The sequence below is a fragment of the Meleagris gallopavo genome, chromosome 23 (genome assembly GCF_000146605.3).
Source record: "Meleagris gallopavo isolate NT-WF06-2002-E0010 breed Aviagen turkey brand Nicholas breeding stock chromosome 23, Turkey_5.1, whole genome shotgun sequence".
NCBI lineage: Eukaryota > Metazoa > Chordata > Aves > Galliformes > Phasianidae > Meleagris > Meleagris gallopavo.
Genome location: NC_015033.2, coordinates 3,433,673 through 3,445,773, shown reverse-complemented (window position 1 = coordinate 3,445,773; position 12,101 = coordinate 3,433,673). Strand labels below are relative to the sequence as shown.

General features: G+C 39.0%; 1 protein-coding gene across 3 annotated transcripts in view; it reads right to left on the bottom strand.

Moving 5' to 3' along the window:
- Positions 1-6: 6 nt before the first annotated feature.
- The window catches only part of CFAP74 (cilia and flagella associated protein 74), a 34,965-nt gene continuing 22,870 nt past the window's right edge, over positions 7-12,101 (bottom strand). For all 3 annotated transcript variants that reach the window (XM_010722821.2, XM_019622515.1, XM_019622514.1), the window contains 14 exons: positions 9,857-9,944; positions 8,730-8,903; positions 7,348-7,481; positions 6,504-6,780; positions 5,959-6,066; positions 5,217-5,371; positions 4,506-4,649; positions 3,986-4,095; positions 3,570-3,625; positions 3,136-3,255; positions 2,667-2,819; positions 2,059-2,188; positions 1,422-1,576; positions 7-440 (listed from right to left, as the gene is read on the bottom strand). In XM_010722821.2, coding sequence (XP_010721123.1) covers positions 264-440; positions 1,422-1,576; positions 2,059-2,188; positions 2,667-2,819; positions 3,136-3,255; positions 3,570-3,625; positions 3,986-4,095; positions 4,506-4,649; positions 5,217-5,371; positions 5,959-6,066; positions 6,504-6,780; positions 7,348-7,481; positions 8,730-8,903; positions 9,857-9,944 — 1,981 coding nt within the window. In that variant the 3' untranslated portion in view covers positions 7-263. The remainder of the gene's footprint in view (positions 441-1,421; positions 1,577-2,058; positions 2,189-2,666; positions 2,820-3,135; positions 3,256-3,569; positions 3,626-3,985; positions 4,096-4,505; positions 4,650-5,216; positions 5,372-5,958; positions 6,067-6,503; positions 6,781-7,347; positions 7,482-8,729; positions 8,904-9,856; positions 9,945-12,101) is intronic.

Sequence of the window (12,101 nt, the reverse complement as noted above, 5' to 3'; positions counted from 1 at the left end):
AATCAATACAGCTTAGTTCCTCTGTATTAGTATTAAATTACAGTAGATATTTGCAAGGTAAGTTGCAAAGATACGTGATCTTCGTTAAGATACAACTGCATTAGAATTCAGTTAAAATCTTACCTTAAGGGAAAGTTTCAGACAGATTTGGAGGGGGGGTTCTGAATATAGGTAATCCTAAACCATAAATCCTACTTGTTCTCACTTTGAAAAGGTCATCCTTAGCATGCTTTCTCTTAAAAGACAAGGAACATGCCTGTGGTTTATAGCTCACTGTTTTGTAATACACAAAGTGGCAGCACACCTTTTAGTGCTTTTTTTGATGACAGAGGTGATGTTACAGCCAAGGACTCAATGGACACATCTAGTGGAATTCCACCTTCCACAAACATAGGATGATCTCTTGCTGCACCCTTAAGCTGGAGAACATGGGCAGTTTTCTGTATGGGACAAGAATAGTTTGGATACAGGTTACAGCTTAAGCACCAGTGTAACTGGAATACACAACAGCCTCGGTTGCTTAAGAATGTATCATCTGCTTACCTTCTGTGCCAGCAGGCACCAGACACTAACATAAGAATTCTGTATCTTCCCCTTGTCTTGTCTGCTCAAGAACTTTTGTCTCAAAGCTTTCATTCTTGGGCCGTGTACCTCAGAAAGGACTGGAATAACTATTTACACTAAAGCCACTAAGAGAAGCAAAACTTATCTGCAGCCAAACTTGGCTTAAAGTTAATAAACTTGAACCAGTCTTTAATTCATTTTTTTCTGGTTTTCTTTTTATCTGCAATTCCAAAATATAATCTAGGAATACAAAACATGGAAGGAGAGAAACAGTACTTATTTGGTCACTCTATTTCCACTCAGTTTGCAGTGCATGCTGATGGTCATTAGTGGTCACCCTTCATTAACTTTTGGTTAGCCTCTTTTGGACCGTAGCATAAAGCTACCTGCCATGCTGCCAGCCTGTGTGTCCTGATTTGGGCTCCATCTAAGCTCAACTGCTGCTCTACAGATGGAAGCCTCATCCCTCATGCTGAGAGAATGCAGAAGCAGCTTCCTGGTACTCGGTGCACCTGCCAGTTTGCACTGTGCTGCATAGCTCTACTCCCTTCTACAATTAACTACTACTTGCAGAGAACCCAGCTGGAGCAGCACTCAGCAGTGTGGCAGCAAGCTAGGTCCCATCACCTCCTTGTGTTCATGCTGTGCACAGGACTGAAACTCAAGTTACAATTGTCATAAGTGAGAAACTGAATATTTAAAATCTGGAAAAAGCCGCGGGCCCCAAGCCTGCCATTTCCTACTTACATCAGTTAATCTGATAAGGGTAATGTTTCAGCCTACAAATCCTGTCCACTAGATACAATTATTTACAACCCCTACTAAGATCCATACTGATAAAATCTTGGGTACCTTACCTTGCCAAAGAGCACAACCTTGAGACACTCAGAGTAGTATAGACCTTCATGCTCAGGACTGAAAGTAACAGTAAAGTCCTGGCTTTCCCCAGCAAGAATTTCTCCTTCTGTAGGAAGGACACTGAACACACTTAAACCATTGTAGTTCTCTGTTTCTGGTAAAAGAAAACAACGTGTGTAAGAAAGAAGGACAGTTCAGTTTTAGTTCTACATGTATTTTAAATCCATTTCATTTTTGTTATAACAAAAGAAGATCTGATAAATGGTTCCGCAGCAAAACAGAGCAATACAAATTCTAGATGAGTCCATTTATCAGTTTAATGCATTAATATCCAGCGGAGCTGAAGAGGCATCAAACCCTTCCTATATCCTTCCACATTTTTCTTACAGAAAATGCTCTCTAATTTAAAAACGCTACATGGGCTTATTTAGATTCAAACACTGGTGTCTCCTTCTGGATATCTGCTCAGGCTGCATAGACTTACAGCTACCTACACTGACAGATTTAGTACAGCTCCTGTAGGGGAGACAAAACTGTGCCTTTAATTTCAGCCACGTGAGGCCCCAGGTTTTGACAGAGTTGTGTAAGTCTAACATGACAAAGTATTGCTGCTATTAGAAACTGTGTAAAAGTTACCAGCAATCTTTGCTCCTTGCAAAGAGGACATAAGAAAGGATGGAACCCTCTGCTGATCTTTGTCCCTCGTGGGTGAGAATGAATCCAGATGAATGGAGCACTGCAGGGTCAGTGTGGAAGTGTTCTGTATCTGATAACAAAAGCATTTTTACGAAGTAAATCATTCTCAGGCCTGTAGGATCTGTATTTTGTAAACCGGCTGAACTTATGTTGCTGTGTTACTACAGTATTACATATGCTCTACGTACTGGCTGGATCTATAGAGAAGTTGAAACAGGCCCCTTCTCTTCTACAGAAGGTATCCCATCCCTACACACACACACACGTATATACGCATATATACACATATATATATACACACACACACACACACACACACACACACACACTACATAGGCAGAACCCTGCAGGCAGCACAGAACCAGCTGACACAGTCCTCTCCGCACAGTCTTGTTACCTTCAGCCCAAATCATTCTGCCAGATGTGCCTTTAAAGCTCCGTTCTTTTGTCTATAGCTTATGTTCCACCAGTCTAGGAACTATAGAACTCTTCATCCTACCTACAGGAACTGTTGATATGCTTCCTTGGTTCAGTACCGAGGGCTTTACCTTGAACGTGGATGTTGCCTTCTCTCTGGTTAAGACATAGCCCATATCAAGTACTTCTTCCACAGAGCAAACGATGGATGGCATCACCCCGTAACCAGTGATCCGTAGTGGCAAGTTGTTTCTTACAGTCTGGATGTGCAGCATTTCAAAGAACTGCCAAGGAGATGTCTGTATCAGCCCGTTTGCTGAAGGAAACATCCCCACAAGCCTCCGCAGCGCTGCCTGGGTTCCAGGTCAGCCTCTCCTCCAGCCACCCCAACCCTCCTGCCCTGCACCCCCAGCCCCTGGGGGCTGTTACTACAGAACTTCTGAATTTAGTGCACAAAGACCCAGATGTTGAAATGGGTTTTCACAGCTAAAGTTTTCTTATTTACAGACACACCCAGTCAGCAGTACACGTATATAATGTGGCCCTTCGTGTCTCCCTCTTTTGCCCCACTTACTGTTCCCATCACATCTCCTTACTCACCAATTTGTCCTTGTTTGGAGAAAAAGAGATGACGAGGGTTCTGATTTCACCTGGCTCAAGCATCCTAACTGGTCTGACCAACAGAAAGGGACTGCTAGGATTCAGAACTGAGAATCGTAGCTAAAGAAGTGCAACTCAAGGAAAAAAAGTTATGAACAAGCACTGGGAAAAAAAAAGAGATAAGAGCAGATTGTAAGTATTATTCCGGCAAAAAAAAGTGTAAACCATTCATCTCCAAACAAATGTGAGAGATCAATAATAAAGAGGAAAGAAGGATATATTGGTTAAATATTCTTGGTAATGTACTTCTATGTCACCAGATTTCAGAGCGAGACTCGAGGAATCTCCTCCTTAATTGAGTGTTGAACTGCTCCTACAGATAAGGTTCAAAATGAACAGCAACTGAATGACAGATAAACTCTGAAAAAGGATACTTCCAGCTTTTCTGAGGAGATATTTTGTAATGTAGTTTGCTTCAGTATTGTTTGGCCTGTTATGAGTGAAAGCGAAATTTAAAAGCATGATGAAGCTTACTACCAGCACAATCAATTCTTTTAAATCATGTTTCTACCCATGTCAAACATTCATTCCACTTCTATGGCTAACAAATAGAGTCCATCAACTGCTTTCAAATTTGGAATTAAGTCTATTGCCAAGCTCCTGATTCTACATTTCAGTATCAAGTTAGCTTTTTACATGCCAGAGAGGTCCAGGTAGGCTTCTAATTTTCCACCTGGCTGATTTCTATACTAACATTCAAAAAATCCACTAAATATAAAAAGAAAATGCAAAACTATGTCCAGAAGAAATTAAAGACAAAAAACTCAGTGTTTGAATTCAAATTTCATACCTACTGCCACATCACCAAAATCAACCGTGTTTTTTCCATTATCTGAAGTGACCACAACAGATGGTGCTACAGCTGGACAATGCAGCTCCAAATACAAGGTGTTATAAGGGCTGGGGAGACAGTAAAAGGATATTTGCTCTAAAATTATACAGACAAAAACATCAGATATCTGTTCCTATTCTGTTCACACGACACTATCATTAAGCTGGTATTACAAAAGAAAAACAAAAGAAAATAATTTTTAGTGGCTGATTTTTGTGCGTATTGCCTCCACAGAAAGATGGAGGACATCAAGCTATTACATTTTTCATACAATTGTTCTCTAAGCTGCTTTCCTACTTGCACGTTAGATTCTTACCCAACTAGTGGGCTGTGAGCATGCATTTCTACCACTGACCTATGAAGCAATTCTGAAAATAAACTAAAGGAATAAATTAACCTTCCTCCCACTTCCCTGCAAACCTTCTGAAATATGAAGAATTACAAAGATCTCACTTCAAGTCGTGCGTGTGTGGAATACCTGAAGCTTAGACTTTCCAAGCCTCTCTTTTCATCAATATCTCCACTTGCAACAAAGCATGGTATGGTGTATTTTTCAAACCTTCCTCTGAAATTTCTTGTCAGGAATGTCTGTGCTGCTATATAAGCTTCTGAGCTAGAAAGTCTAGGAATAACAATAATCTTAGTAAGTCAGAGAGAAAAGAAGAGGAAAAAAAATATCAAAAGATATCTACTGAACAGTTTGCATTTATATTTTCTTTGTTAGACATTCAAAATACAGCATAGCAGTGACACTAAATCACTCAGTACACCAGAAGGGATAGTTTCCATCTAGGTTGAATTTGTACAGCTCTGTTAGAGCTGTTTAGAAAAGGTGTACTGTTCAGTAATTTCTACTGGTAGCAAAGTTCAGCTGTCGAGCTGCCCCTTAAAATGACACACTTGTATCCTCAGCCAAATCTACCAGCGCAGCCACAGCTCATGCTTTCTGATAGATTCTTTGAAGTCTTCAATTTTTCTGATGCATATAAAAGGATTCTTTGCCTTACATGAGAGGTTACAGCTGCGTGGCGTAAAAGCAGTGCTAATTTTGGAAGCAGCATTTGCAATAGAACTGAAGTTATTTCTTCACTACAGTTTGGCTTTTTCCCCCACATGTAGGTTTAGTAGATTTATAAAGAACTATAAAGAGAATTGGTTTAATTAATAGAAGATGCTTTTGCTGACTTACTCAGGCTTTATCTCTTTGGATTCTGGTTGCTCAGATTTATTTGAAGAATTCAGGCATTTAGCACTTCCAGTCCTTACAACCTGTCTGGAAGACCGCCGTCTGGAAATGGGAACACTTAATTTCTTTCCCTCTTTCTTCTCATCTTTCTTCTTTTCCTGCAAATACACAGCAAACTAATACCACTGATACCAGTCACAGACAATGCAGCCAAGACATTTGTTTACAAATATTCCTGGCCCTGGGATCCCTGGCCCAAAGATCACCTAAGAGGCAGTGCCCTGCAGGGTATGAAGCAAGGTAATAAAAGTAGAATTGTGGTAACAGATCACAGATGCAGTAGTTATTACAAACAGTTCTAATAACATTCAGATAGAACGGGCAATTTTAGCTATTTTCCTCACAATTAAAGCAAACCATAGGTGCTGACATAAGTTAACTGACCTGTGGGTCACCTACATACAAAGACCATGTATGCTGTCAATATTTAGGAAGTAGAAATCTGGTTTTTTATAGATTTAATAAAATCCTATAAGAATGAAAGTGCCGTAGTGAAGTAAAATTGATGTGCATCTGTTCACTGAGCAATAAGTGCAGCAGTGCCCTCCTGTACAGACAGGTCTTACATCAATCAGGAGCCTGGACTTCAACGTGGAAATGATTTTGTGATAAAAATACCATCTAGAGAAACAAATATCTGGAAGTAATAGACCAACAGCACGTGCTACTTCTTAGCATTCCTTACTTGTATTTCTGCCCCTGTTGCAGCTGCTCCACAAAGCCTCTGAGCTGCCTCTTCTCTGATTAGCTGATCTGACAATGTTGGTCTGAAGGACACTTGAATCAAGCTTTTCTGGGAAAGAGGGAACATACACAAGAACGATAGCCAGAATTCATCCCTCATACATATATTATACCTACAAAGCTTGATAGGAGCATATATCTGACAGCAGAACATTTTTTTCTCCCCTAACGAGACAAACTTAATAAGGTCACTTTCAGCTTTTCTGAAGTCCACTGCATCACAGTGGGCTGATATTACATGGCCATTATTTTTGATCTCTAAACTTTCCTCAAATAAGTCATAGTGATAGCACTGGGGAAAGAATACTTGGAGACAGCTCCCATAAACCAGACCTGATGGTCCTTAAGTCCAATTCAAAACTATTTCAGGTGAAATCTTCCAACTATGCTAATAATTTGTTTTCATCATTTGCAAGTGACAGAACTTGCAGGGATGTAGATGATCAAAAGATGTGTTTGAACACTTGACATTTAAGACGAATGTACCTTCCCAGGCAACACAGTTCCAACAGAAGGTGTGATTGTCACAGGACAGTCTTCTGGCACACAGAATTCAAATGAAGTCGGTCCAACAGGGGCAACTTCCCCATTGCCAATTCTTGGGACTGCATGAGTAAAGATGTTGGCACTCACATGGGAATTCATCACATACAGTGTTGCTGTAGACACATCATTTAGAGCTGTTGCAGCAAACTGAACTAAGGAATGAGACAATTCAAGAGGTGGGTGGACTCCAACTGCTCTGCATGACAACTTGAATTGTCTAAAAATAAACACATGATAAATTGTTTCAGCATAAAATAGTCTCTTCATCAGCCCCAAAAATAGGAAACTGATCTTGTAGTCCCTATTTAAGAAGAATTTCTCAAGCTTACAATGGAAATTTTGCATAAAGATGGAAAATAATACTGTTTTTAATGAACCATACTTGAATTCTTCCTCTATGAAGAAATACATCCAGTCTAATCATCACATTTTTTGTCATCATTATTTTAGTAGCATAGCTTAATGCATGAAGCATTTTTGACCCAAAAAACCCTAACAATTAAGAAAATCTTCAATAATTCTATTGAAAAAGCAAGCAAAAACTGCAGGCTAAGACCTGGGGCAAGCTAGCAGCTTGCAAATGAGACATGTGAACTAAGGATGAAACTGATGGCAATGAACAACTCTTGTCAACTGAATCCACACCTGCCTCACAGCTCTATCCTAGCCTCACCTCTTCATAGAGGGAGGGATTTTGTTACTGGACAGGCTTATGTGAATGGTAGAAATTAAGTGTGATTATGACTTCTGAACTGCATATTGTTCAAGCAGTTTCTTCACATACCTATTAGCCTCTGACTTGCAGGTCAGTTCAAAGCTGTACTCTTTTGCCTTGGTGGCTTTAAAGATTATGTGCAACATCAGACTTTCAAGAGGAAGAAGAACTCCAAGTCCATCATTGGGCTGAATTTCAACAAACTTCAAAGTAGCAAGATAAGAAATAATTGTTAGGATAAGAAGTTAACAAATAAAGCTATATTACTGATTTAATTAAATCACTGTACTAATAAATTCAGGAAGTTAGATACAAATATTGTTATTAAATCCACAAATGCCAGGAAACCAAATCAAGAAGCTTTCATTTGAGTTACAGTGCCTAGCATCTGACTGATGTGTACTTTATTACTCTTATGGTAGCTCAAAAAGCAGAAATTTAAATCCATTAACTCATATTTCAGTGGAATCTCTTGTTACCATCCACAGTAATCACCTTTCTCTAATGATGCTTATTTATTCTTTTCTTGGACAACTGAAGGCAGCAAGATAAAAATCTCAACTGCTTCCCTCTGCATTTGAAGAGGGGATACTTCTGTGTCAGGCAGGTACCATGATGACGAGGACTCAAGTTTAGCATCTACATGTGTGTATTTTTCTCTGTTTATGAGTTAGTAATGATTCAGGAATGTCTTCCCATCACAGTTTAATCATGAAACACATCCAGAAAAGTACAGCTTTAAAACTGTATTTAAAAAAAAGCCTTTTAAGTATTCTAATTACTTCATTTTAATTGCTGCAACAGCAGAGAAAGGGACAACATTTAATAAAATGTCATGCTTCTTCTAGCTCCAATCCCAATATGCCAAGCTGTTCCTTATTGAGGTCATCATTCTATTGTGAAGCTTAAACAGCTTTTATTTACTCAAAAATGGGGAGGAAAAAAAAATAAAAAAAATCACCCAATGGCCCTAGCCCTCAGAAAACTGGTGGCTAGTTGTGGTTAATTTAGCCTCCTCATCAACTTACGGAGAGTCAAAAAACACTTAAGTATGGTTCAGGGGATGGTTTCCTAATAAGCAGCTTGGACACAGTTACCTGCTTTGAGGATAAAGAATTTAGATATTTAGACATGCTGTGCAAAAAACGCACCAGATATTTTGTTAGTAAATTTCTTGTTGAAGGAAATGGATTTGCTAGTAGGATAGAATTATTCATGTCACAAAGGTCAGACTCAAAGAAGTTCATACTGTTTGGAAAATGTTTACGGTATCGTTTCAATAAATTAGTAACAAAACTTCACTGTGTGTTTCCCCAGCACTGCTGGGACCAATATTTCCACCGGTTTCCAGGAACCAGTTCTGATTTATTCATTCTTGCATTGAAATACAATTTTTAAATCATTAAATATATTATAATACAAGAAGAGGTGTGTTCAGGATGACCACCTACCTCTGGGAGTCTCACAAATCCAAACTCCTGTGGCAAGATGGACTTGTTTGTTAGGGTAACATTTGTCCTCACAGCTTCATAGATGGTGCAGTATCCAAAATTGATTTCTGCTGGGCTGATTTCCAAGTCAGAAGTAGTAACAATTGCATGGACAGTAAAATTAATTTGTTTAGTCTGAAACAAATCCAAAAGCAAAGGATATAAACCTTTATCCACAGCATCGTGTGGAAAGAATTTAAGTGAAGTGTCATCAGAAAAGATAACCACAAAATAACTGCTTTACTGCATTCTTTGAGAGCCACAAATGTAAACGTAACATATTTATCTTGAACTTCAGCCTCATTGTTCTTCAAAAATAAGCAATAATAAATAGCTCTTTAGAAAGCAAAATTGCCAAAAAAACAAACAAAAAACAAAACAAAACAAAAAAACCCTTTTAGTCATCTGAAATTCTGTATGTTAGAATGGAATCACATCTGCATCTCCAGAAAGTGTGAATTGTAAGAATATACTACAACAATAGGAAGAGGAATGAAGAAATTGTGCTGTGGAACGTGAGAGCTCTGTTACAGAAGAAACTGGAAGGTAATAAGTGAACACTAATTACAAAGGATTAAGTTGTCTGCATTGTAAACACAGTGCCAAGAAAAAACCATCGTGAAATTTGTATCATCCCTCTCTCATCCATCTATGACATCATGGCTTTTGCTGTTGTCATAGGACTTCAGTTGTAAAGCAAGGTTAGGTGCAACACTGCAATGTGATGAAAAGCACAGCAATGACACAGCAGCACACAAGGACTTGCTCAATTACAACAGCCATAGAAAAGGAAAAGGAGCTGCTTACCTTCAGAAGACCTCAAGCATGCAGGCACCTCTAGCAAGCTTCCCTTGCCTCTACTACCAGCCCTTAAATGAGGGCTGGGAAGGGGTGGATCCTGGCTCCAGCCCTTCTAATCACTCAGTACATTGCATGCAGCTGAGCTCCCCTGGGCTGGCCCTGCCTTCCCACCAGGTGCTCCATCACTGCCAGCCATGACTCAGCATTGCTGCTATAGTTAGGTATCACTAAGTGAACATAAACTAAAATAATAGATCTACAGGACAAAAAAACCCACAGCAACTAACATTATCTGCAATCTGTATCATCACTGGAGCTTCCAGAACACTTGTCTCTTCATTAAAACAGCTCCCTGCGTCTTCGGGGAGGGAGCGCCTGAAATTAAAAAACTTACATTCAGCTCCATAAAAATATTGAGACTGTTTTCTAGCTAATAGAATATTATCTAGCTAATAGGGATTAATAAACTTTTAGTGGATGTGCTTCTGAACCAAAGGAAAAAACATATGCTACTTAAGGTCTAAAAGTTCATTCTTTACAGCTTTTACTTTTGACATCACGTTTATGTTACAGAGTGTTCACATACAGAGTTGGTTAAACACCAGCTCCAATGCTTCCATGAAGTTAGCTCTAAATAAAATATTGTAAGCCTTACATACACAAGTATCAGGGAGAATGGTAGAAGAAAATACGATCTTGAAATTACAGTGACCTATGAAATTGTACCTTTAATCCAAAAAGATCAAATTTCACAAATGAGAAATGTTGTAAACTTGTCACAGATTTCCTATAGGATGGCACACCTCCAGGCAGTCTGCTCTGAGCAGGTGTGCATGGATTGCAGGGATATCCAGCAATGAGGTCAGAATCAGTGACCGTGTTTATTAATGACAGATTCTTTTTATTTAATTAAAGATGGGATTTGGGGCTCACGGGAGTTTAAGGGAGCTATTTACAGAAAACTGCAGCCCTTTATGCTTTCTTACAAACACAGTCATTTAAAACTCTGAACAATTTGAAGTTTACCTTCTGAACACAATATCAGGCTTCAGCATCTTTGCTGCAGCTAGAGCACATAATCAACCCATCCTGGGCAGTCGTTTCCTTTTGACACCCATGTTAATTAATTACCAGTAAATTGAGGCAGTACCAGTTGGATCACACAGCACCAAGACATAAATAAAGTGAAACAGACTTGGAGACCAATAGTGTCTGATTATGTACCAGATTAGGCATTTACAAGTAATAGGCGTGTGCTCTGTTGCTGCAGCATCTTGCTATCATAAGCTTAATTTCAGAGCTTCAAGCCAAGACAATACAAAAGCTAACATTTTTAGCTCTGCTGGTCTATTTATGGTGTCTTACAGCACCAGAGTGAGTTGCTTCCTGTTTTTAGGACTTCACAGTGATAATATTCCTACTACTACTATTGGAATTGCTTGCAATTTTTTAATGTATTATTAAAGGATAGTTAAAAAATAAATAGCACCCACTCACGATCATCATACTGATCTGAGATGTTGCTGGCTTTTATTTTGCAAGCCTGAGATGTGATTGCTAACTTGTTCAAAAATAGAACACAGAGATAAAAATAAAGTAGGAATAAAGTATCAGCTTCCACTTTGTCACAGGACATTAGAATAGCAGAAGAAATTCACGTGTTACAAAATGACCCTGGGGGAAAACATAATAATTGTTACTGTACGTACACAGCAATGGGTTCTAAAGTAGCTGTTGTGCCTTGGGGAAGAGACACTGAAATCCTTTGGACCGTTTTCTGAAAACAGCATCTTCGTGCTTTAAAGCCATTAAGGAAAAGCATGAGAGACCAATCAGATTTAGACTGCCAGCATCTGCAGGACTACTTCCAAATACAAAAAAAAAAAAAGAAGATGCAGTATTTGGGAATGCTGAAAGTCAGCAGATTAGAGAATTTGCCTTCAAATGAGCAGAAAATAGGTCTTTGCTCCTAGCACCCAGATAGCTATGTGAGCACTGTAACATCTGACCATGCATTTCAGCGTGCATGGAATACTTGGGGGAGCTTCCCAAGCCTTCAGTCATCTTATCTGCTCACTTAGCCTCGCGGAATGAGTGTTTCTTTTTACTTGTGTTGCTGTTAATAGAGCTCTTTTTTCTCCTGAGGAAACTGAGCTTAAGTCGATGAGCAGGCATTTACAGAAATGTGTCACTAGCTCAGTACTTTACATCAGCTTGGAGCAAGCTCATCTTCTGTCATACACACTCACCAGTGTGTTAGGCCTTTTAAAATGATCTATATACTGAAACAGCCAGATACTTATTTTGTCTGTCAGAAAAGCCTTAATCTCTTCAAATCTCCTTTCTGAAGCTTCCTCGTTTTTCAAAAGGCAGATTAATTTTCTAAATCCAAGCTATGCTTCTATCTACTCGGTAAGTATAACAGTGCTTTGCAGCATCTGAAGTTTAGGAATGGAAGAATGTCATGATAGTGGTTATTGTTACAGCAACCTGATAGGATTTGATATGTTGAAAGAAGTGTAAATACTTCTA